General features: G+C 41.2%; 2 protein-coding genes across 5 annotated transcripts in view; one reads left to right on the top strand and one right to left on the bottom strand.

Annotated features, from left to right (window-relative positions):
• Positions 1 to 26,926, bottom strand: part of LOC143036966 (transmembrane channel-like protein 7) — a 115,193-nt gene that overhangs the window by 85,720 nt on the left and 2,547 nt on the right. For 2 of the 4 annotated variants that reach the window (XM_076205027.1, XM_076205030.1), the window contains exons 1-3: positions 15,481 to 15,611; positions 1,252 to 1,378; positions 633 to 809 (exon numbers count right to left, since the gene is read on the bottom strand). In XM_076205027.1, coding sequence (XP_076061142.1) covers positions 633 to 809; positions 1,252 to 1,306 — 232 coding nt within the window. In that variant the 5' untranslated portion in view covers positions 1,307 to 1,378; positions 15,481 to 15,611. Of the gene's footprint in view, positions 1 to 632; positions 810 to 1,251; positions 1,379 to 15,147; positions 15,433 to 15,480; positions 15,612 to 26,926 lie in introns of those variants that run through there. The other 2 variants (XM_076205029.1, XM_076205028.1) reach the window with 2 other exon arrangements.
• Positions 25,090 to 26,215, top strand: LOC143037170 (uncharacterized). Its single transcript, XM_076205289.1, has 2 exons — positions 25,090 to 25,641; positions 26,153 to 26,215. The coding sequence occupies exons 1-2, from the start codon at positions 25,090 to 25,092 to the stop codon at positions 26,213 to 26,215; spliced, it is 615 nt and encodes a 204-aa protein (XP_076061404.1).

Here is a 26,926-nt window from a genome sequence, read left to right as displayed (position 1 = left end):
AAGAAAAAAATGTGGCATTCCAAAAACAATCATTCAACAGCCTATTACAAATGATGATGAAATAGTATTTTTCAATATGCATTCTGCAAAAATACAAAATACCCTAAATGTAGACCTAGTTATATATTCACACACACACAACTAGGTAAATACATACACACACTACAATTAGGTAAATACACACATACATACTGTATATGTGTGTGTATTTACCTAATTGTAGTAAACAGGAAAGGAGCAAGAGTGTGAATGGAAAGTGGTTGTGAATGGAAAATAAATTGACATGGAAAGAAGGGATTTTTACTAGTCTTCTCTATTTTCACATGAGGTGATGAGGAGGGAGGGTTGCTATGTAAATGAAGCACCTGGCCCTGTTGTGAATGTTCTCTGTCTTGCTACATTGTTTCTGACCCAGGCAGTGGGCAAGAGACAGGAATGACTCTTCAACCAAAAGAAGCTCATATAAAAGTGAAATGATTGATGGGTGGGAGTGGAATGTTTGTGAATGGGTGGATGCCTTGGTTGGCTACCTCCCTTGTAAGGGGGAAGAAGCCTATTGGTATATTGACACATGGTACATACATTACATGCATTCAGATCTCTACAAAGTTAAAATGAAGATGCTCTATTACCATGGTAGTACATATGCCTTTTGTCTTCCCCATAGTAGGTATTATGGCGAACTAATCTTGGTCCTTGGTCTCGCTCTGCTAAGTTGACATCAGTCTTGGCTCTTGTCAGCTGCACAATGGAAACTTCATCTTCACCGGTTCTTTCATATAAATAGGCATGTCTGGGGTCCTCTTCCACTATAACAATAGCAAAAAATAAATAAATATATAATAATAATAAAAATAAAATAAAATAATAATGATAACAATAATCATCACAAATATGAATTCATAAAACCTGAATGGTCTAAAATAAGATAAAAATAACACATATAAATAAATGTTTGGTACATAAAATAATATGACAAAGTAAAATATGATCACTCGACTTTTGACAAGAGTAAAATACTGTATATCACAATCCCTCCCAATCTGATTATCTTTGCACATTTTTATTCTTCCCTCTTCCCAGGTTAACTCCATATTTCATTCTTTGCATTTCACTTCACTAAAGTCAAGATGCAAAACACATATTTCCACATAGTGCAAAAATAATTACCAGAAGTGACAGGGTAAGTATAAATATTTAATGGCGGAAATTCGTAAGACACATAATAACTCTGACAAAAAACATACTTACAATCTTCAATGCGAGCATGATCAAGGATGGAATCTTCACTGTGGTCAGAGAACATTGTGAGCACTGGGATATCTTTAGTCTACACCAAAGTGATTATTATATCACTTTAATATGAGCACCAGGTTACCTGTGAGACAAAGAAATAAAATAAAATAAATAAATAAATAAATATTTTTCATATGATAGCACAGATTATCATAGAGTACACACACTGATAAGGACTGTGAAGCACTGCAAGAAGACCTGAATAGAGTATGGAACTGGAGTCAGAAATGTGAAGTGGACTTTAATACTAAGAAGTGTAGCATAATGGAGTTTGGAAAAAGCAAAAACAGAATACACTGTATCAGGAAAATATACAATTGGAACCAAGGAAGTAAAGAAAGTAGGATCCGAAAAAGATTTGGGAGTAATTATCACGAACGACTTGCCCTATGATAAACAGATTAACAAAATTGTCGGGGAGACTTACAACTTGCTAAGATCAATAAAAGTGGCATTTGCATACTTGGACGAAGACATGATAAAAAAAATATTGGTTACATTGATAAAGCCTAGACTAGAGTATGTGGCGACATTGTGGTCACCCAGTACCAAAAAGAATATAAAGAAAATAGAAAGAATCCAAGAACAGCTACAAAAATGGCACCTGCACTTGCAAACCTATCATACGAGGAGAGATGGTTAAACTGGATTTACCAACACTGGAGCAAAGAAGAGAGAGAGGTGACCTACTGACCATCTACAGAATCATGAAAGGCACAGAGATACTTGATAGAGAGGACTTACTTAACTGGGACAAGAGAAACACAAGAGGACATGAAAAGAAAAGAAAAAAACATAGCTATAGAAGAGAACTGAAGAAAAACAGTTTTCCACATAGAGTTTTGGACACTTGGAACAAACTGTATAATGAAATAGTATGTGCAAAAACCATTCATGAGTTTAAAAGCAAACTAGACACTGCGAGATACAATGGCAGGACACCACGAGCATAGCTCCCCTTCCCGCAAAATACAACTAGGTAAATACACTGTCATAGAACCACTGAATTACTCCAGGAGTAAATACAAGGCATTAATCATCCCATTTTGACTTATTATCTCTGTTTATTTTGGCAAATTAATCTGAATCAAACTTATACAGGTACTGAATTTCTTTATTAATTTATTATATATATATATATATATATATATGTATATATATATACATATACTGTATATATATATGTATATATATATATATATATTTATATATATATATATATATATATTATGGGAGAAAGCATATGCTTTCCGGAATAAATTGACGAACGTCGAGTCCAGCGTATGCTTTCTCCCATAATAATGGTTCCTGGACTCCAGCTATTTACGAATATATATATATATATGTATATATATATACATATACAGTAGCCACGAAAAGTTTGGGCGCAAAATTATTGACGCCCCAACTTTCCCCTAAACTCAAAACATGCGAAAAATACAACTTTCCACCCAAACTTTTCGCTATTTTTCAATGCTAGCGTTTGTACCCATATTTAGCCGAGACAATACACACTATTTGGCAACTCTGTTTAGGCGCACTCGATGTCACATGGAGTCAGTTTCTAAACATCTCTCACGGAGAGTAGTCTTTTTTTTGCGGTGGTCTCTGTTTTTGTGCCTTGATATCTCCGTAATGGGAAGTGGTAAAGAGCTGGAAAGAGACACAGTTGTTACAATCATAACCCTCTATAAGGAGGGTTATAAATGTAAAGATATTGCTACTCGTGTGGGAATTGGAGTGCGTCAAGTGCAAAAGTGGACCAAGAAATTTCGAGACGAAGGAAGTGACATCATTCGTACTCCAAAGCATCGCTCTGGTCGGCCAAGGAAGATATCAAATCGTACTTCTACAGTTCTAACTGCCTCCTAATAACCGTAGGAGGCAGTTAGAACCATAGAAGTACGATTTGATATCTTCCTTGGCCGACCAGAGCGATGCTTTGGAGTACGAATGATGTCACTTCCTTCGTCTCAAAATTTCTTGGTCCACTTTTGCACTTGACACACTCCAATTCCCACACGAGTAGCAATATCTTTACACTTATAACCCTCCTTATAGAGGGTTATGATTGTAACAACTGTGTCTCTTTCCAGCTCTTTACCACTTCCCATTACGGAGATATCAAGGCACAAAAACAGAGACCACCGCAAAAAAAAGACTACTCTCCGTGAGAGATGTTTAGAAACTGACTCCATGTGACATCGAGTGTGCGCCTAAACAGAGTTGCCATATAGTGTGTTTTGTCTCGGCTAAATACGGGTACAAACGCTAGCATTGAAAAATAGCGAAAAGTTTGGGTGGAAAGTTGTATTTTTCGCATGTTTTGAGTTTAGGGGAAAGTTGGGGCGCCTACAATTTTGCGCCCAAACTTTTCGCGGCCACTGTATATATATATGTATTTATATATATATATATATATATACAGTCGAACCTCGAAAGCCCGGACCCTCGTATGACTGGTTGAAATGAACAAAGGGCAGACTTTTCAAGCAAAGTTCCCTATTTGTCCGGTAGGTGACAGCGACGGCCGTACACGTGTACTCAAACCCAGACCAGTCAAGCCGCCACCAGGGCTGCTGTTTCGTAGAACTTTGTACCAAAACGTAGTAAAATAGCGGCATGCGGCAACTACACAAGGACATGAGGAAATTTTTTCTACATATCAGCGGGCTGTTACATTCAAAAACTCAAACTTTTGTTTAAAAATCATAGAACCAGTTATCAAATAATAAATGGTACATCAAATTATGACTTTTATTGGTAATTGTGTTACTTATAAAATATTATACCCCAAAAGATACGTTTTTACTGTGTAGAAAAAAATTTCTACGCTAAAGTTTCAGCTTTCTTTTAGCGATAATAATTATTATCGCTAAAAGAAAGCTGAAACTTACTGAATATGTTAGGGCATGGGGGCCTTATATACATTCAAGAATAAAAAAACTAGAACCAACATTTTGTCAAAGTTTGACAAGTATATCTTGTTATGAAAGTCTGCACACGCCCGAGAAAAATGTATGCCCTGGTATGGCAACACTCCCATTCTACACGGCAGTGTAGAAAACGCGGCAACCCTGGCCGCCACCACTGTCCCGCGTGCATATCTTCCGATATTTACAGTGTACGTAATAAAAAATACAGTACAGTACACTGTATATACAGTACATTTACATGCCTGTATTACAGTTATTATTACAGAATTATTAGTATTATAGTATTATTATTACAGTATTGTTATTATTACAGTTTTAAAGTTATTCTTATGTGTTTCTATGCCATATCATACATTACCTATACGTATACTGCTACGAAAATCTACGGGTGTTAGGGCGATATTTTCGATGACCGGACTTTTGGCATGACCGGACCACCCTTCCCCCCAATTAGTCCGGGCTTTCGAGGTTCGACTGTATATATATATATATATATATATATTGTATATATATATATTGTATATATATATATTGTATATATATATATATATATATTTTTTATTTTTTTTTTTTTTTTTTTTTTCTTTTAAGGGTTACAGTGTTAACCATGCTCCTGATCATAAGTCATGACCAAATATTATTTTATCTGTTCAGAAAATGCCTGTCCTTTGCAACAAATTATTTGTCACATAAATTGAATCAAAACAAATAAGTGAATTCTGGTATGTGGGTAGTTTTTCAAAAACTTCTTTATTTCCAAATTCTAGTCTGGGCTGTATCAAGCTTTCAATTACAGTGAGACCTCTCATTAACGGACGTTAGTTAGCTGTGTTTGCGGTGTTTTTGCTGTGTTTTCGGTGGTTTTGGTGCTGTTGTTTAGTGTGTGCAATCACTATGCCACCCAAAAACCACTCCCAAAATATTGAAAACACAGCAAAAACACCGCAAACCCAGCTAATTAATGTCCGTTAATGAGAGGTCTCACTGTGTTTTCATCATGTCCTCATCCATTTAGTGAAATGTCACTCTTACATTTTTCAACAGATTGTAGGTCTTATCTGTTATTTTCTCTGAGTTAAAAAAAAAAAGTGACCTACATTCTGATGTCTGTGTGGGTTTGCATTTACCTAATTGTAGTATACAGAAAAGGAGCAATGCTCATTAAATCCTGTCTCCTATTCTCTAATTTTCTAACATACCTGTATGTGTGTATTGACATAGTGTAGTGTGCTGGAAAGGAGCAATGCTTGTTGGGTCCCATCTCCAACTCTCCCTTTTTTTTTCTTATACCTACCCTCAAATTCATGTGCAGTTCCAATTTAATCTAGATCCTTGATTTCCAATTATCATATTTAGATTTGAGCTCATGCACTTTTCCAGCTTGGGCTATATCACCTAAGCTATTCCATGTATTTATGCATCTATTTGGATATTTGTATTTCTTCATGTTCTTTAGACATGTGGTCTTTCTTACTTCCATGACCTCTTAAAGCCCTTCCACCCTTAACCAAGAGATCTCTTCAATGTAATTTATCTGCTTTAGTGACCTGAATACTTTAATCATATCAGTTCCTTCTCTTTGATCTTTCAAAATTGGCAAATACAATGCTTTTATTCTTCCCAATTTTTTTTATCCTCCAGGATATGGACTAGTTTGTTTACTGCCCTTTGCATCCTCTCAGTCTTGCTTATATCCTTTACTCTGTGTGGGGACCATACTACTGACACATATTACAGTCTTGGATCAAGGTTTCAATGAATCTTTTCATCATCTCGTCATCCATATAGTGAAATGCCATTTTAATCTTCTGCAGTAGTCCATATATGTGTTCCACAATTCTGCTGATATGTCTTGTCAGGTGACAGGATGTCATTTATCAACACTTGCAGATCTTTCTCCTCTTTTGCTTTTGTAATGGGTTAATTTCCTAAGGAATACCTTAAGGATTGTCTTTTGCCACTATTGCCCATTTCCAGCACTTTGCTCTTTTTTTCATTTTTGTATTGAACTTCATTTCCCATTCTTGGCTCCATGCAATAGTATTAACCACTTCCATACGGTGACGCCTACGTAGGCGTCATGAGAAGCAAGTGGGTACGTGATGATGCCGACATCGGCGTCTTGATTATATTTATTGTAGTCATACCTACGTAACCTCCATTCTCTCTAAACTGGCTTCATCATATTTTCTATGGTTATCAAAATTCACAGGTGAAAGAGAATGAACAATTGAGCACTGACTTTATTTTTTATAATGCGATTATTATGACGCAACATCGCACGTCGGGCAGCTAATGCTGCCAGACGTGCGATGTGCCCCGGAGTGAAGAGGTTAAGGTCTTTTTGTAATATTCTACCATCCTCTCATTTTTCACTCTTCTCATGATTTTTGCATCATCTGCAAAACATGTTGGCATAGATTGTTCCTTCCACCATATCATTAACATAGACATAAAACATTATTGGTGTAAGCACTGAACCTTGTGGTACTCTGCTCGTTACTGCTTTCCAGCTTGACATCTTGTCCTTTAATACTGTCCTCATGTACCTTTCTTTCAAAAAATCTTTAATCCATTCTAATAGTATGCCTCTCTGTCCTCCAACATGCTCCAATTTCTACATAAGTCAACTGTGAAGTACATACATACATATATACACCAAGGCTTTTTCCCCCTTACAAGGGAGGTAGCCAAAAAGGAAAAGGCATAAAATCATTCCCACACATTCCATCCCTGAATACACTCAACACCCCTCCCCCTTATCTTACCACCTCCTGGATGACGGGTCATTCCTGCACCTTGTCCACTGCCCTGGGTCAGAAGCAGTGTCGCAAGACACAGCACATCCACAGCAAGGCCGCTTCATTAAATTGGCGACCCCACCTCTCCGTCCCCCCCATGCATAAAAAGAGAAGACGGGGAGATATCCCTTCAGGCTGCATCAAATTTTGCTCACACATACTACCTCACCTCATCCCCCCGCCCATTCCACCTCATGCATCACAACATCATCCATACACAACCATTCTCCCTTCCTCCCTGTCTTCTGTCCTCTCCCATCCCTCCCCTCTTCCCCAAAGCCCCCTTCACCCCATCCATCCATCTCATCCTAGGATGTCCCCTCATGTTCACTCCCTCCACATCTGCTTTCCATACCTCTTTTACTAGTCTTTCTTCACTCATTCTTTCCATGTGTCCAAACCATCCTAATACTCTTTCATCAACCCTATCTCCCAACTCCCTTTCCACCCCTGTTCTCCTCTTCACCTCCTCATTTCTCACTCTATCTAGCCTAGTAACCCCCAACATACTTCTCAGACACCTCATCTCAAACACATTCAAACTCCTTCTCTCTTCCTCTTTTATGTTTCATGTTTCTCCCCCATACAGTGCTGTTGGCACAATCACTCCTTCATACAGTCTCCTCTTAGCATCCATTCCCAAATGTCTATTCCTCATTACACTTTTTAATCCATCAAGGCATTTGCTCGCTTCTCTCAATCTACATTCTACCTCCACCTCCACTCCACCTTTTCCTGCCACATTTGCACCCAAGTATCTAAAACTATCCACTTCCTCCAGTCGCTCTCCCTTGATGCTCACTTCCAGTCTGCTGCCACTTTCACCCCTTGAACATCTCATCACCTTACTTTTACCCACATTTATCTTCAGCTTTCTTCTATCCCATACTCTCCCAAACTCTGTTACCAGCTTCCTCAATCCCTCCTCCAATCCTGCCACAAGTGCAGTGTCGTCCACAAACAACAGCTGGCTCACCTCCCACTTTTCTCCATTTTCTTTACCCATCTCCAATCCCTGACCCACCACCTTGCATTTACCTCTCATACCACCCCATCCATGTACAAGTTGAACAGCCAGGGTGACATAACGCATCCCTGATGAAGTCCCACCTTTACCTCGAACCACTCACTCTCTCCATTTCTAATCCTGACACAAGCTCTACTACTCTCATAAAAACTCTTGACAGCTCCTAGCTTTCCTCCTATCCCGTATATCCGTAAAACCTCCCCGAGTGCCTTTCTGTCTACCCTGTCTTAAGCCTTTTCCAGATCCATAAAAGCCCAAAAAACATCCTTCCCGTTTCCTATAGCTTTCTCACATATGTCTTACCACAAAAATCTGATCTACACAACCTCTACCCGTCCTAAATCCACACTGTTCCTCACCAATTACTCCCTCTGTTCCTCTCCTAATCCTCTCAATCAATATCCTCCCATAAGCCTTCCCAACTACATTTAACAAGCTAATCTCTCTGAAACTACTACATTCACACTTGTCCCCTTTTCCCTTGTAAAGTGGAACTATACAAGCACTCCTCCAGTCCCCCGGCATTCTACCCTCTCTCCAGCAAACATTAAACAACCTCACCAGCCAGTCCACCATTACTGTACCTCCTTTTTTTTTTAGACATTCTGCATGGCATCCATCCAGACCAGGTGCCTTACCTGATTTCATCATCTAAACAACTGTCTTCACTTCATCCTTCCTTATTTCTCCTCCATTTTCCTCACTCATCACGGTCATTTTCTTAGCATTTCCCACTGCAGCTATCTTTCCCTCCCTATCCTCCTTCACATTTAGCAACTCCCTAAAATATTCTGCCCATCTTCCCCTTACTGCCTTCTCTTCCATTATCATCTCTCTATCTACACCTTTTACCTTTTCTTCTCTACTTGATTCGTCTCCTATTCCTCTCTTAATTTCTTTCCAAAACATCTTTTTATTACTTTCAAAATTTTCTGTCATACTCTTACCCCATTTCACATCTGCTCTCCTCTTTGCCTCCTTTACCTTTTGCTTTACTTCTCTTTTCTTTACTTGTGAAGTACTGTGAAGTACTTTACCAAATACCTTCTCTAGGTACATGCAGTCCACCCACTCCTCTCCCTCTTGCAGCACATCAATCACTCTCAATTAAAAGCTTAAACGGTTTGACACACATAACCATCCAGATCTGAAACCAAATTGACTGTCTGTCAGAATGTTCATCTCTTCAAGATATTTGATCCATCGATCTTTCACAATCCCTGTGTGTGTTTGTGTATCTCTTTTTAGTTCAAATCTAGTTTCTTTATATAAGAAAATATTATACATGAGAATTCAAAAATGGGTGAAGAATTATGGAGAACTGGGATCTCAAGGAAAAATAGTCTGCTACTCTGAACCGTTGCTGTAAATCAAGTGTTGAGACTTGCTGTTTCACCGTGCAACCATACAATGGATAAATTCTTCCCTCGCTGCACATTGCTGCAATTCGACCAGGCACACACACACAAATGTGGGACACCACAAGCGTAGCTCCCCTTCCCGTAAAATACAACTTGGTAAATACAACTAGGTAAAGGTAAATACACACACACACAGAATTAACAGATAAGATATACAATATAATTAAATTCTCACTTAAAGAAGGAACAGTGCCACAGGACTGGAAGAATGCAAACATTATACTGATTTATAAGGGAGGAAACAAGGAAGACCCATCATATTACAGACCAGTCTCCCTGACAAGCACAGTAGCAAAAATTGGCAAAAAGGTCGTCAAAAATAGATGGGTTAAATATTTGTAAGAAAAAACTATGCTGAATCCAAATCAATTTGGATTCAGACAAGGAAGATCATGTACAACAAACTTGATCTGCTTCTACTCAAGATTAATAGACATAATTGAAGAGAGAGATGGTTGGGCAGACTGTGCCTTTCTGGACCTACAAAAGGCACTTGATAAGGTACCACACAATAAACTAATAAGGAAGACAGAGTTAATAGGTGCCATCAGAGGAAAATTATTGGAATGGATGAAAGACTTCCTGACTGGGAGGAAAATGAGAGTGGTAATTAGAGATAAATTCTCAAATTGGGAAGAAATGATAAGTGGTGTCCTGCGGGGATCAATACTGGCCCCGATCATGTTTGCCATATACATAAATGACATGGATGAAGGAGTAGAGTGTTATATGAATTTCTTTGCAGATGATGCAAAAATACTACATACATACATACGTATACCAAGGCTTTTTCCCCCTTACAAGGGAGGTAGCCCAAAAGAAAAAGGCATAAAATCATTCCCACCCATTCCATCCCTAAATACACTCCACTCCCCTCCACCCTCCCATCTCAGCACCTCTTGGATGACGGGTCATTCCTGCACCTTGTCCACTGCCCTGGGTCAGAGGCAGTGTCGCAAGTCACAGCACATCCACAGCAAGGCCGCTTCATTAAATCGGCGACCCCCCCTCTCCGTCCCCCCATGCATAAAAGGAGAAGACGGGGAGAAATTCCTTCGGGCTGCGTCAAATTTTGCTCACAAAAATACTAAAGAAAGTAAAAACTGAGGAGGATTGCAACTCATTACAACAAAACTTGGACAAGATTTGGAAATGGACTCAAAAGTGGGAAGTGAAATTCAATATCAAGAAATGTAGTATAATGGAATTTGGAAAAAGTAAAAACAGAATATCGAGAGATTATAAAATTGGTGAAGAAGAGGTCAAAAAAAGTAAACTCGGAAAAAGACCTTGGAGTGATGATCAGCAAAGACATGACACCATATAAGCATATTAATAAAATAGTTGGAGAAACCTACAATTTACTGGGGTCAATAAAAGTGGCATTTGCCTATTTGGACGAGGAAATGATAAAAAAATTTAACTACACTAATAAGACCAATACCCCTTCTGGGATATTGGCTGCATGTTATTGTGGCAAAGTAGCATGCAGTTGATACTTTAGGGTCTATACGGGGCACCCCTACAGACCAGAGCCACACATCATTTTGTCTACGATAGAGGAAAACTCTGTGCATAAAGAAATTATGACACTTTTATACTACAACTCTCCCTCCGTTATGCTGTTCCCCAACCCCTTGTTGCTGTCCTGTACCATTTCTCTGAATATTCATTTCCTGTTTTCCCAGACCCTGTGGTGGGGGAAGAGAATGCTACCACCAAGTCTTTCCACTTGAGTCGTAAAAGGCGACAAAAAACGGGATGAAGATGAGATTAGGAGTCCTACTACCTGTAGCCCCAAAAGGGGACATTCCTAAAAAAAAAGAAGAAAAGGCATAAGAGGGTCTGGGAGTTTTCCAACCAGCACCCTAAGGTTTGGGTCTTTTAATGTGCGTGGATGTGGTACAGATGAGAGTAAAAGGGAAGAGATTGGCAGTATGTCTGTGAGAAGAAAGATGGATGTGCTGGCTTTGAGTGAAAATAAAATGAAAGGAAAGGGCAACTGTGAGTTTGGGAGTGTAGCTGGGAGGTACTCAGAAGTGAAAAGGGGACAAGGGAGAGAAGGGGTGGTTATACTAGTAAGTGAAGAGATAAGTAAGCAGGTAGTGGAGTGGAAGGAGGTTTCCTCAAGGTTGATGTGGATGAAGGTGAAGCTGGGAAGGGAGATGTGGGTTTTTGTAAGTGCGTATGGACCTGGTAGTGAGAAGAGTATTGAGGAAAGGGAGGCTTTTTGGGTAGATATGAGTGCATAGAGGGATTAGGGAGAAATGTCAATGTAGTTGTATTAGGAGACCTTAATGCTAGGGTAGGAAATTAACCAATAGACGGAGTGATTGGGAAATATGGAGTTCCAGGTAAAAATTGTAGTGGAGAAATGATGGTGGAGATGTGTCTTGAAAGAGAGTTGATGATAGCAAATACAGTGTTTAGGAAGAAACTCAAGCATAAGTACACATGGGAGAGGGTGGTGGATGGAAGGGTGGCAGATAGAGCATTAATGGACTAAATATTGGTGACCAGTATGGTAGGAAGAGTTAAGGATGTACATGTTCTAAGGGGAGAGAATGGGGGAATATCAGATCATTTTCTGGTGGGAGGTAAAATGAGTGGAGAATAGGTGGAAAAAGAGGAAAAGGGCAGAAGGTAGGGAGGTACTTAGAGTGAACTGCTTAAATGAGGAAAAAAAGGAGAGTGAGTATAAGAAGAAGCTGAAAGAGGAGTGGGAGGGAGTAAAGGATAGAGTAGAACTAGGAGTGGAGGAGGAATGGGGATGGTTCAAGGAGGGAGTCATAAGGTGTGCAAAGATGGTGTGTGGAACAAGGAGGGTGGGAGGAAATAGAAGGAAGGGTAGTGAGTGGTGGGATGAGGAAGCAAAGAAGGGTGTAGAAGAGAAGAAGCAGGCATTCATAGATTGGCTACAAATTAGGACGAGGGAATCGTATGAGAGGTACAAAGTAAAGAGAAGGGAAGTTAAGCATAAGATAAAGGAAGCAAAGAGGAGAGCAGATGTGAAATGGGGTAAGAGTATGACAGAAAATATTGAAAACAATAAAAAGATGTTTTGGAAGGAAATTAAAAGAGAAAAAGGAGGCGAATCAAGTAGAAGAAAAGGTAAAAGGTGCAGATGGAGAGATGATAATGGAAGAGAAGGCAGTGAGAGGAAGGTGGGCAGAGTATTTTAGGGAGTTGCTAAATGTGAAGAAGGATAGGGAGGGAAAGGTAGTTGCAGTGGGAAGCGCTAAGAAAATGAGAGTGATGAGTGAGGAAAATGGGGGAGAAATAGGGAAGGATGAAGTGAAGGCAGTTGTTAAGATGATGAGAGCAGGTAAGGCACCTGGTCTGGATGGATGCCATGCAGAATGTCTAAAAAATGGAGGTACAGTTATGGTGGACTGGCTGGTGAGGTTATTTAATGTTTGCTGGAGAGATGGGTAGAGTGCCGGAGGACTGGAGGGGTGCCTGTATAGTTCTGCTTTACAAGGGAAAGGGGGACAAGTGTGAGTGTAGTAGTTTTTGAGGGATCAGCTTGTTGAGTGTAGTTGGGAAGGCTTATGGGAGGGTCTTGATTGAGAAGATTAGGAGAGGAACAGAGGGAGTAATTAGTGAGGAACAGTGTGGGTTTAGGACAGGTAGGGGTTGTGTAGATCAGATTTTTGTGGTACGACAGATATGAGAAAGCTATAGGAAAAGGTAAGGATGTTTTTGGGGCTTTTATGGATCTGGAAAGGCATATGACAGGGTAGACAGGAAGGCACTGTGGGAGGTACTGCAGATATATGGGATAGGAGGAAAGCTGTTAAGAGCAGTCAAGAGTTTTTACGAGAGTAGTAGAGCTTGTGTTAGGATTAGAAATGGAGAGAGTGAATGGTTTGAGGTAAAGGTGGGACTTCGTCAGGGATGTGTTATGTCGCCCTGGCTGTTCAATCTTTACATGGATGGGGTGGTGCGAGAGGTGAATGCAAGGATAGTGGGTCAGGGGTTGGAGATGATTAAAGAAAATGGAGAAAAGTGGGAGGTGAGCAAGTTGTTGTTTGCTGATGACACTGCACTTGTAGCAGGATCAGAGGAGGGACTGAGGAAGTTAGTGACAGAGTTTGAGAAGGTGTGTGAAAGAAGGAAGCTGAAGATAAATGTGGGTAAACGTAAGGTGATGAGATGTACAGGGGGAGAAAGTGAAAGCAGGCTGGAAGTGAGCATTAAGTGTGAAAGACTGGAGGAAGTGGATAGTTTCAGATACTTGGGTGCAAATGTGGCAGGAAAGGGAGGATTGGGGGTGGAGGTAGAATGTAGATTGAGAGAAGCGAGTAAATGCCTTGGTGGATTAAAAAGTGTAATGAGAAATAGACATCTGGGAATGGATGCTAAGGAGGTTATATGAAGGAGTGATTGTGCCAACAGCATTGTACGGGGCAGAAACATGGAACATGAGAGAGGAAGAGAGAAGGAGTTTGAATGTGTTTGAGATGAGATGTCTGAGAAGTATGATAGGGGTTACTAGGCTAGATAGAGTGAGAAATGAGGAGGTGAAGAGGAGAACATGGGTGGAAAGGGAACTGGGAGATGGGGATGATGAAAGAGTATTAGGATGGTTTGGACACATGGAAAGAATGAGTAAAGAAAGTTTAGTAAAAGAAGTGTGAAAGGCAGAGGTGGAAGGAGTGAATATGAGGGGGTGTCCTAGGATGAGATGGATGGATGGGGTGAAAGGGGCATTACAAATGTGAGGAATATATGTGGAGGAAGGATGGGAGAGGACAGAAGATAGGAGTGAATGGAGAGAGGTTGTGTATGGATGATGCTGTGATGCATGAGGGGGAGTGGGTGGGGGATGGGGGGTGAGGAAGTATGTATGAGAAAAAAAATTGACGCAGCCCGAAGGGATTTCTCCCCGTCTTCTCCTTTTCTGCTTGAGGGGACGGATAGGGGGGGGTGGGGGTCGCCGAATTTATGAAGCGGCCTTGCTGTGGATGTGCTGCGTCTTGCGACACTGCTTCTGACCCAGGGCAGTGGACAGGATGCAGGGATGACCCGTTATCCAGGAGGTGCCAAGATAAGAGGGAGGGAGGAGGGTGTAGGGAAGTGGGATATATAGAAAATGGAATGGGTGGGAGTGGTTTCTATGCCTTTTTCTTTTTGGCTATCCCCCATGTAGGGGGAAAAAGCCTTTGGTATATGTATGTATGTCATAAGACCAAAACTCGAGTATGCAGCAACACTATGGACACCCAGTACCAAAAAGAATATAAAAAAATTAGAAAGAATACAGAGAGCAACAACAAAACTGGCACCAACTCTTTCCAAAATGACATATGAACAAAGACTGTCCAATTTAGAATTACCAATTCTGGAACAAAGAAGGGAAAGAGGAGACCTACTATCTATAGAATTATGAAGGGAATGGGAATCTTAGATAAGAATGATTTATTGCAATGGGACAATGGAAAAACAAGAGGACATGAAAATAAAATAAAGATAATTACAGAAGAGATCTGAAAAAAAATAGCTTTCCACGCAGAGTGATAGATACTTGGAACAAATTAGACAAAGAAACAGTGTATGCAAACACTATTCAAGATTTTAAGAAAAAACTTGATGTGAGAGATACAAGGACGGGTCGCCACGAGCATAGCTCCCTTCCTGTATAATACAACTAGGTAAATACACACACACACACGGTGGTCCGGGTTCGAATCCCGCCCAGGTCTTAATTAATTTCAGTATCGCTGCGCTGGGAGTCGTTACTTCAACTCTCTTGGGCGGGGAGTTGAGGGTGTGTGTGCGTGGAAAGTCACAGTATTACCCACAGCTCGGTCATATATGAGCTCTCTTCCGCGAGGGAAATAGCTGTCGATCACGAGTCCAACACGTGATCCAAGACAATGGTGAGTCACACAGATTTTTCCTGTCTTCCTATGCTGCTTGCACGGTTGCACCATGATAATTCATTGTTTCTTCTTCATCCCTACGTCTACCTCACAACTCTCAAGTTGTACCCTTACCATACACGAGCGACCCTTTCCCCCCACACTTTTCTTTGAAAGCTCAATGAACGATTTTATTCCTCGGAGAGCAAAGCAAGCCCGTGTCCACCTAATCTGAATATCAACTGTTTATTACTAATAACAGGCCCAAGTCGAAGAGACTGCCGCTACCCGCGTCACTTCTGTTATCATGTTATCGTAATCCCTTATCAGGAGCAAAAACTTCCCTTTAACAGTCCATTAGCGGGTCCCGCTCAAGTTTTTTTTCACCTGACACGATACAGCTGGCGATGATGGAGACACAGGCGTGAAAAAGGACCACTGATCCCTCATGGTATTATCACACGCACATATCTCACTTCGACCTCGGCCCGCCTTCCTGGACCATTTAACTCTGACAGTAAGGTGTTTGGGTGGGGCAGGTTCACCCGTTAGATAAAATCACCTGGTAGTAGCCGGATACAAGATATACAGGAAATTGCCTTCCCTGCTGGCTGACTATCAGAAGCATTTTGCTTCACACTTTTATTACCTAGTTGTATTATACAGGGAGTTATGCTCGTGGTGCCCCGTCTTTGTATCTCTCAGTATCAAGTTTCTTAAAACCTTGAATAGTGTTTGCACACACTGTTTCTTTGTCTAATTTGTTCCCATTATCTATCACTGATCTGTGTGGAAAGCTATTTTTTCAGATCTCTTCTGTAATGATCTTTTTTCGGTTTCTTTTCGTGTCCTCTTGTTTTTCCATTGTCCCATTGCAATAAATCATTCTTATCTAAAATTTCCATTCCTTTCATAATTCTATAGATAGTAGGTCTCTTTCCCTTCTTTGTTCCAGAATTGGTAATTCTAATTTGGACACTCTTTGTTCTTATGTCATTTTGGAAAGAGTTGGTGCCAGTTTTGTTGTTGCTCTTTGTATTATTATTATTTTTTTTTATATACTTTTTGGTACTGGGTGTCCATAGTGTTGCTGCGTACTCGAGTTTTGGTCTTATTAGTGGTTAGTTTTTTTTTTATAATTTCCTTGTCCAAATAGACAAATGCCACTTTTATTTACCCCAGTAAATTGTAGGTTTCTCCGACTATTTTATTAATATGCTTGTCCAGTGTCATGTCTTTGCTGATCATCACTCCAAGGTCTTTTTTCAGTTTATTTATTATTATTTTTTTTTGTTACCTCTTCTTCGCCAATTTTATAATCTCTCGATATTCTGTTTCTACTTTTTCCAAATTCCATTATACTACATTTCTTGATATTGAATTTCACTTCCCACTTCGAGTCCATTTCCAGATCTTGTCCAAGCCTTGTTGTAATGAGTTGCAATCCTCCTCCGTTCTTATTTTCTTTAGTATTTTTGCGTCGTCTGCAAAGAAATTCATATAACACTACTCCTTCATCCATGTCATTTATGTATATGGCAAACATTATCTGGGCCAGTACTGATCCCTGCGGGACACCACTTATCATTTCTTCCCAATTTGAGAATTTATCTATAATTACTACTCTCATTTTCCTCCCAGTCAGGAAGTCTTTCATCCATTCCAATAATTTTCCTCTGATGCCACCTATTGACTCTATCTCCGTTATTAGTTTCTTGTGTGGTACCCAACGATTTTATTCAGCTGGCGGAAACCTGTTGTGTAGAGTATCATTGCTAATGATAAATTGTGCATTTGTTTTGGGTGGCATCATTACTTAGTTTCAACTGCAGAAAACTTACGGCGAAAAAAACTCGAAGAACCCTTTCGATGCTACTGACGATTTATAGAATTGTGATAGGTGTCTCCCCTACCCGAGAGCTGACACCTTTACTTGACGGTCTGAACATCTTGGGACTACAATAGTGAAGTTTATGACATGAAAAATTCTGTAGAACAACCCGGACTACTCAGACCTCCAAGTCGTATTACACATCGACAATCCCACGAAATGTCGACATACTCGTCAAATGCCTCATAAGTCCCGTACACCACAGTTTTTCACAAAACGTTGTTCTTATTAGTTTTAATTTATACCTGACGGTATGACTGATAAAGAGTGTTGATACATTATTGTATCGTGTTTGCTTTGCATTAAATTCATCCAGTCAAACGCTCTTCAAATACCAACAAGGCCGTCAAACGCTACACTTTCTCTCAAAACGGTGTTATGACTGGCATAATTTGTCATTTGTATCGTCAAACAATCTGCAGATACCGACAAACCTTAAAAAAGAACTCAAACGCCACATTTCCTCTTAAAACATTTCTCTAGTTATTTTTAATTGTTATTTGACTATTATTGATAGAGAATGTTACATCATAGTATCGTGCTTGTTTGGTTCATATTGTAATTAAATTTGTCCCGTCCAACGATCTTCTAATGCTGACAAACCCGTTAAACGCCTAACTCCGTCAATTGCCACAGTTCTTCGACGTTTCTATTATTAATTGAAGACCGTTTAACAGGACAAATCTTCAAAGCAAACACGATACAATGATGCAGCAACATCCTATATCAACCATACAGTCAAATATCAGTCAAAACTAGTCATATCAATGTTTCAAGAGTGATTGTGACATGTGACGGGTTTGTTAGTGTTTAGTAGGGCCGCTCTGAACTTTAAGCAATGTGAACAAACCCGCGTCAGTAACATATGGGTGAGCACATTACTTGGCACAATAAGTGTAACACCGCGGTAGTTGTTGCAGTCCTGCCCCCTCCCCCCTTTTCTGATATGCACAACCAGACCCTTTTTCCAGTCATTGGAAATGATACTGGGCTATCGTATGCAATCCACGGGCCATGTCCATACCTTCGGCTTTCAGCAACTCTACACCCATGTTGCAGATGCCAGCTGCATTTCCACCCTTCAACTCACAGCCTCTCTAACATCTACCAGAGCGGGTGGAGGTCTATCGGTGGATCAGGAACCCACCTGAACAGCATTACGGGAAAGATGTCCGCTTGGAGGACCACCCATGAGCAACTGCTCAAAGTACTCGACAAAGGGCCTACACCCCTCCTTGCCTGAAACGAGATGGCCATCGGCTGTTCGGAATGTGCATCTCTGGATCACAGATTTGAAGCGGATTTTCTTCAAGGGTCAGTAGACAACCCTGAGGTCATTTGCATTAAAATGGCCCTCGACATCCTTAGCGATTCCCGACATACCTCTCCTTATCCATCCTCGTGAGAGCTCCAGTCCGCCGTTTCTGAGCCCTGTACAGATCCAGGTCACCGGCCAATCTGGTATCGCGTCGCAACTCTACTCTCCAGTGTCTCCGCGACGCCACACCACTCCTCGACCTTGGATGCTATCCAACGCACTCCTCTACAGCTTTCAAAGTTTCACGTTTAAATATGTCCCACGTTCTTCTGGGTCCTCGAGAGAGCCAAGTACCTCAAAGCGATTACAGATTGCTACCGCATACTCCTGGGCACACTCATCATCCCAGAGTTTCTCCAGAAGAAACCCAGGTGGGTTACATCTTAGGATTCTCCTGTATTTGATTGCAGTTTGAATGTTTTGACCCCAAGTCTATGATCTGTCTCCATGAATTCATCACTCCAATAAACCCTCCAGTTCTGTAGGATCTTCCAAAGAATACTAACGAGTATGTGATCCATCTTCTTGGCCACTCCTCCGGCATTGCTAAGCCATGTCTATCAGTGTAGTTCTCGTCTTTGGAACCTGGAACCAGCCACCCTCAGCCTTCTGGACTTTGCAAAGTTCAGAAGAGAACTGTTGATGTTCCATAGTTCATAACCAGTTCTGTCAGTGCCAGTAATCGCACTGTAATCGCCAAAAACAATGTGTCTTGTGGCGGGCATCGGCCAACTATAGTCAATCTTGGTAAAGATCTCTTCAAGTTCACATGCCTCAGTAGGAGTATATTCTGAAACAAGAGAGATGAAGACTAAGATGTGCTTGAACTGGCCCAAAACCATACGCTCATCAACTGGAGTAACCACGACGTGCTGCAGTCTGCTAGATATACCCACGGCTATTCCCGTGAGATGAGCCCCATCGGTTCGGCCCGACCAAAAGTAGGTGTAACCCTCAATACTGATCTCGCCACTGCCATGTCTCCTTACCTCTGAGGGACCCACTATATCCAAGCTAAGCTTCCCGAGTTCCGCCGATATAGAGCGTCGTCGGTCCTCCTGGGAAAGAATGTTCCAGGAGCCCACACGGAGACCCCACTGGAGGTTCATCCCGGGTCTGGCTCGACTCGTTTGTGGCTCATTTACAAGATCCCGGCAACACACACAATGAGCTTGGTGATTTCGACAGAGACATATCGCAAGCCTGCCCCTACTGTAAGTGCCACTCGTGGATACCTTGCGCGTGTCGAAAATTCGCCTTCCCACGCCCAACGAGGTGAGACTATGATCTGGGTTACATATTAATTCAATAGTCCCAGGGGTAGGGCCGTGCGGTAGCTCAGTGGATACCGTGTCGAACTCATGAGCAGGTCGTCGTGAGTTCGACTTCCAGGACCCGCCGCAGGCTGTGACGCGTTGGTTCCCGACAGTCCTGGCCAGGCGGAGGTGGGGTGGGGAGTCAGGGCAACATCGGCATAAACAATATACAGCGACTGCAATTGATAGGACCAGCCCTACTAGGAGTTTCTCACTTCACATTGCATGGGAGTGGGATGGTGAGTTTTTAGGCGAGTCGCAGGGGTTGTGGGAGAGTATATGCACCCACCACTACTGAGTGACATCCGCGGACAGTGCGGCGTCGGTCCTTGCCGTAGTTGCCTGACTCAGGGCGTGCCTGAGCTAAAAATTCAAGTCCACCCAGCCAATTTTACTCTCCAAACAAAGGTCACTCGTCCTGGCCTGAATAGAGTCCCAAAGAGGCGTGATGTTAGTCCCACAGCACTGGGACATCACTCAACCTCCAGGTCTCCCTTCTCGAGGCCCTATACAGATGCCATGTGGGTTAGTGACCTATAATGTAGTTGGATGGCCACTGACTAAGAGCTCATCTGTCCCTTTGATGTTTTCTTTCATTTGGGTGTCCAACACATCCTCTTCACTGATAACTACGTGTGGGAGCCAGTTTAGTTCCCGACAATCCGATCATGAGGCAGGTAGTACTGGGTTGCATGGTAACAGTAGTAGGGCAGCTGCCTTACAATGTTTGATGGAATATATCTGTTAGGAGTATTCCTCACGACCGGTCCTCACTCCCTCACCTCGCCTCTTCTCGGCGTCTCACAGCCTTCTGACCCCCAAGTGGCCCCATGGGACACGCTCGCATCTACTCAGCTGCGACGTGACCCAGAGCTTCATTGAGGCCCACGGGTGCGACAAAGCCTCCTTAAGGGAATCGCTCGTGCAGCCCCAGGATGACTAACCACCACTAGGGCCTGCCGTATGACCATCACACAAACCCTCCTTCAGGAAGCACACATGTAATGCCAGCATTGGCCTGCCAGGGCTGGTCTGTACCTCGGCCAGCACGTGATACATAACACTGGATTCATTGAGGAACGCCTACCCTCTGTCTTTGTGAGTCACCAGCGTCAGAATATTTTGTCTCCAACTTCACACGCAGCACACGTGACCTAACGGCAATTAGGAGCATGGGTCATAACCTGTCGTGTATACAAAAAGTTAAACGTACTCAGAAAATGCAGATAGCCTCGGAGAAGCATACATAAGTCTGGTTCACAGCTTCTTGCTTTCTCGCCTCCTCTCCCCCCTTTTACTCCCTCGTAAATAGCCTTAGAGCAGCATACGTAAGCCTAGCTCACTTCTTTTTGCTTTCTTGTTCCTCCCACCCCCCACTGGCGCCCAACATTTCATTGTCAAATAAAACCAACTCTATCTCCACCAGAGTTTGCCTTCAACCAGCCTAACTATATCACTGTTTGGTTTGGTGTGGTATGGTGGCTGGTGAAAGACTTGTTGGTTCATGCGTCTGTTTTTAAGTGTGTTTGGCTATCATCTTTTGGAAGTAGGGTTGTGTGGTTAGAGTTGAGTCTAAGCTAGACATGTACTAACTCATTCCAACTGGATCTGGGGGGGGGGGGCATTAGGGAGTCTAGTATGCTTATACAGAGTTGTTGGTATTGGAGTAAGATGGATTTCTAATTGTACTTCCAGTTCTGAGTATGTGAATGTTCCAATAGTTATTGTGGTTGGAGTCCATTCACTTCAGTTCTTTACAGAGGGAATGGATTGATGACATTTTTGGGGTGGGGAGTTTCCTGGTGCGGTGTAGTTGATAAACTTCATTACATTTTCTAGTTTCTTCTGGGGAGTTGGGTCTTGGGGCAAAAGGGTTGTAGGTGTAGGTGTTAGGTTGGGTGAGGGATGAGGGTGGATGGGATTGTGGGTACAATTGTAGTGGACTGGGTGGGGTGAGAAGTTGAACTTCAGAGGGTAGGATAGATGAGCTAGTAAACTAATCCATAACAAAAACAATACTTCAGATGGGGTCGAGTTCGGGGTTCTGGTAGCACAAATGTGAGAGTTGAAAGAGTTTGTGCAGGGAGTTCTTGTATCATGTAGGTGGTCTCTTTCATTTTTGGTTGTGGTCATCCATGTGGAAACATTAGGAGAGAGGGGTCAGCTTACAGATTGTAGAGCTTCCACGACTCCAGGTCTGACCATCCTACATAGTACTTGTCTTTGGGTTTCTCTGAAGCTGATGCATTCCAAATCTCTGAGGCAGAGGGCTTCTTTTCCTAACTGGTATACTGTACAATTTGAGGATGATAGAGGTTGATTTTGTTTGCAGTTTGTATATTTGGCTGGATTTGAGCAAGAAGTACCATGTGTGGAGGCTAGGCAATGTATACATACACTTTCTAGGAAATGACATTGTTGTTTAGTGTGTTCAGACTTCTGCCAGTCGAAGAAGCAGCATTGGGCATGGATAGTACCTCTCTATGGTTGGGTAAGTTAGGAGTTGTGGTTAACTGAAGGTATATCAGTGTCAAGGTACCATCTTTGTACCATTTATATTTTTTAACTCAATTTGCTATTATTACTTTTGATTGTCTTACTATTCTAATATTTTCTTCTCTGTGGAATTATAGTGGTACAATGTGGACTACTCCTACACCAGTGTTGAATGTTTTAAGTGGTATGTGGACTACTACACCAGTATTAAGTGTTGTGGTGTTTGGATTGGTTTGTCTGTTTGTTTAGGCAATAGAAGCAACTTAGAGAAGGACTGTGTAAAGAATCACCAAAGCAGGTGGAGGGAAGATAAACTTAAAGTTTACTATACAAATAGCGGGAGCATAATTAACAAAATTGATTTGCTGCGAGGTAAAGCATGCGTAGAAAATTTCGATATTATAGCTATTACTGAATCCTGGATCAACATGGCTGATAAACATTTCCTTCCGGAAATCGAAATAGAAGGATATAAGTTTTTTCATAAGGATAGGGTTGGCAGGAATGGGGGAGGTGTAGCACTTTTCGTTAAAAATACATTAAACTGTATTATCAACAATTCAATTAAGGAAGAGGACTGTACGGAACCTATTTGGGTAGAGATTATAGGCAAGAGTAAGAAAGTTATTATTGACATCTTGTATAGACCTCTTAACCTCAGCACTGAGCAGACTGATCCCATGATTCATGAAATTCACAGAGCATCCCAGTATAAAAACATTGTGATCATGGGAGATTTTAATTATAGTAACACTGACTGGGAAACTTTAATAGGTGATCATGAAGCGAAGAAATTCCTAGATGTGGTGCAGGATAATTTCCTAAAACAAGTGATTACCGATCCTACAAGGGGACAAAATACCCTGGACTTAATTTCAACAAATAATGAGCACCAAATTAGCAGCATAATAGTGGGAGATAGTCTAGGCTCTAGCGATCATCAAGAAATAAGATTTAATGTTATTTGGGAAAAATTAAAAAGTACGAATAACATTCAAGTACCACACTTCAGGAAAGCAAACTCTGACAATGTAAAAACCTATTTGAAATTGAATACGAAATGCCATACGGACGTTTGGAACAATCTTGGTTCTCGGAGCGGGGCTGGGAGTGAGGTCTGGGTCACGGAGGTCAATTGGGGGCGAGGGCCCAACAGTCAAATCGGTGATTTAAAAGAAATGTATAGCAATCTAACTGATCTAATTATCAATGCACAAAACACATTTATCCCCCTAAAACCATTACGGAAAAATAGTAATACTCCCAAATGGATGACGGACAGATTGAAACATGAGATCGGAATGAAAAGAGGGCTTTACTTAAAAATAAAAAACGGGGAATCATACCTTAGATCAAGATATAACAAAATGGCAAAGCTGGTTAAAAGAAATACACGTTCAGCGAAACGTAATTATGAAATCAAGGTTGCCAGTCAAGCAAAATCCAACCCAAAGGGTTTCTTTCACCTCTATAAGACAAAAAATAAAGAAAGAATAGGACCAATTAAAAACGAAGAAATGTCATGATAGAATCGGAAGAAAAAATGAGTGAGGAGTTTAACAATTATTTTCTATCGGTGTTTACTAATGGGAGGTTAGATAAAGTACCTGACTGCGATCCGATTTTCAGAGGGGATGAAGAAAATAGTCTATCTAATATCAGCATTAGTAAAGAAGAAGTAGTCAAGCAGATTGACAGACTTAAAACTACAAAATCTCCGGGTCCAGACGAAATTTTTCTAAGAATGCTTAAGGAGTGTAAATTTGAAATCTGCGACCAGTTAACTGAAATATTCAATAAATCGGTAGACACTGGTTTTGTTCCAACTGCTTGGAAGCAGGCAAACGTTGTTCCTGTTTTTAAGAAGGGAGATAGATTGTCTATATGCAACTACAGGCCAATCAGTTTGACATCGGTTATAGGAAAAATGCTTGAATCAATAATAGTAAATGGGTGATCTAATAGACGTGTTCAAGTGGATCAAAGGCTATAACAAGGGTGATGCAAACAAGGTCATCATAATAAAACAACAGGGCAGGACTCGCAGTAATGGGTATAAACTGGACAAATTTAGGTTTAAGAAGGAAATAGGCAATAATTGGTTTACTAATAGGGTGGTCGATGAATGGAATAAACTTAGTAACCATGTAGTAAGCGCTGAAACTATCAGTTGTTTTAAAACACGATTAGACAACTTTATGGATGGGGATGACAGGTGGTGATGGATACTGAGCTGCCTAGTGTAGGCCTTGTGGTCTCTTGCAGTCTCCTTTGTTCTTGTGTTCTGCCAGGGTTGTTAAGGTTAACTTTGTGGTATTGAGCTCTTGATTCTAGCTCTATTATGAGGGTATTTCCTTGGGGCCACATATCACAATGGTTCAGTAACTCTTCAAATTCTTTATTAACTTTCATGGAACATTTCTTTGTTACTGACTCATAGTTAGTAGATTTCAGGTCAAAGAAGTTTGGGTAATCCAAGTCCATACCCACTACATTTCAATATGGGCCAAGTTAATAGTTGGCAGGAATGGGTGGGCTTGGGAATGCAAAACCACTTAGTGGGATTGGGAGCTTCAGTCACTGACTGTAGCGGTTGGGCCTGATTATAATGCTAAAGGCTGTAGGTCTCCTCCACTCACAGGGAAGTGTTGTAAAGTGAGGTGGATGGAAAACAACTTAAATTGAATCCGAATAAAACTGAGGTGTTGATTGTGGGAAAGAAAATGAGTCTCAGAAGATTAGGTACTAGGAGTCTGCGGATATTGGATAGTACGTTGGATGGAAGAAGTGCTGTTAAGGATTTGGGTGTTCTATTGGATGAAAATCTCTCTTTTGAAGCTCAAATCAATAAAGTGGTGAAAGTTGCTGGATATCATTTGAGGAATATTGGTTTTGTGAGAAAATATTTGGATGAGGATACTGTAAAGATGCTTCTTCATAATTATGTTATAAGTAGACTAGATTATTGCAACTCTCTTTACTTTGGCTTACCAAAATATCGGCTTCGGAAACTACAGTATGTTATGAACAGAGCTGTGAGATTACTCAGAGGTCTTGCACCTCGTGAGAGAGTAACTCCAGTACTCATGGAATTACACTGGCTACCAATAAAGGCGCGGATAGTTTTCAAGATATGTCTTCTGACTTTTCGAGCCTTGAAATATGGAAAACCAGAATATCTAAGGAGTCTTCTCAACGATTTTCAAGTGGATACTACTATGGGGCTTCGGCATAGTGATGAACAATATAGGTTGAATGAGCCAAGAAGTAATTTGGTAATGGGTTTTCGAGCGTTTGAAAGATGTGCGCCAAGACTTTTTAATGAGCTACCACTAAATGTCAAAATGAGTAGAAACTGTGCCATTTTCAAGAAAAATTTGAAGACACATTTGTTCACCGAGTGTTATGACATGGATGATTTGTGTATTAGAAGTGACTATAGTGTTTGATAACATCAATGGAGGCCCTGCAGAGCACCGATGCTGGTGGAGCGGGGCCTAGAACTCCCAAATAACAAGTAACAAGTAACAAGTAAGTAACAGAGAGCCTCTGGTTTTGAGAAGGCCAATGCACTCTGTGTTTCTGTTATCTAGTTATAATTATCATTCATGCTGCATTTGGGTAGCACTGCTGGGGATAGCTTCCCAGGCAAGTTAGGTTTTGGGAGGCAATGTAAAGGACACCTTTTCTACCCCCTTCCTCATGTGGGATGAGTATAGTTGATCCTGAACAGGGCTACAGTCATGTAGGCAGCTGGCAAGCTGTGTTGCTCCCTAACTCCACTAGAGAGCAACCATTGGACTTACACTGCCTGCCATGTCAGTTGTGTCTAAGGGCTTCCAGAGATAACTATCTCCTGCCCACACTGTCATGCACCACTGACAGATGACTTGGCTGTTTGTTGGAAGAATTAAGTTATTGTTGGTTAGTGTTAGAAAATTTGACAGTCAATCTCAGGTGCTGCCTCACTCTCAGGATCAACTCCTGGATGAGTCAATCCAGGGACAACATGAGGTGGTGGCGAGGCAGCAGTTGGTTCTTCTCCAGCTTATTTCAAATCCCATTTCAAGATCTTGCCTCCCTCTTTTTATGCAGAAGATGAGAGAGGGCCATAAGATCTCAAAATGGGATTCATGACAGGTTGGGAAAGCCTCATCTTTAGGGCTCCATTGAATACATTGAATAAGGTGGCACCAAAGATATATTTCACCAGAAACTTGGTGCCACAATCCTAAAGCTTCACAAGCAGCACAATAAATAATTTTGCAGGTCTTCTGTTTGAGACAAGGGGAGACAGACTGATTGATTATATTATGGGTGCTCCTGCTGGATCATCATCACCTAAAGGTCCAACCAGATTACCTCTCCCAGTGCTATAGGCAGTGTCTCACCAAATGTAAGTATTGTCTAGATAAATCAAAGTCCTAGACATTAAACCTGAAAAAGATGAAGATATACACTTGCACCATGAGAACCCTCTTTGAAGACCATAAGCTGAAGAGTTTGATAGAAGAACTAGAGAACATTACCTGGGATATTGTGGGAATGAGTGACATCCAA

This window comes from Oratosquilla oratoria, chromosome 21 (genome assembly GCF_046742065.1).
Source record: "Oratosquilla oratoria isolate Oo_2021 chromosome 21, ASM4674206v1, whole genome shotgun sequence".
Classification (NCBI taxonomy): Eukaryota; Metazoa; Arthropoda; class Malacostraca; order Stomatopoda; family Squillidae; genus Oratosquilla; species Oratosquilla oratoria.
Note: the sequence above shows the minus strand (reverse complement) of the source record. Positions and strands in the feature narration are given on the sequence as shown.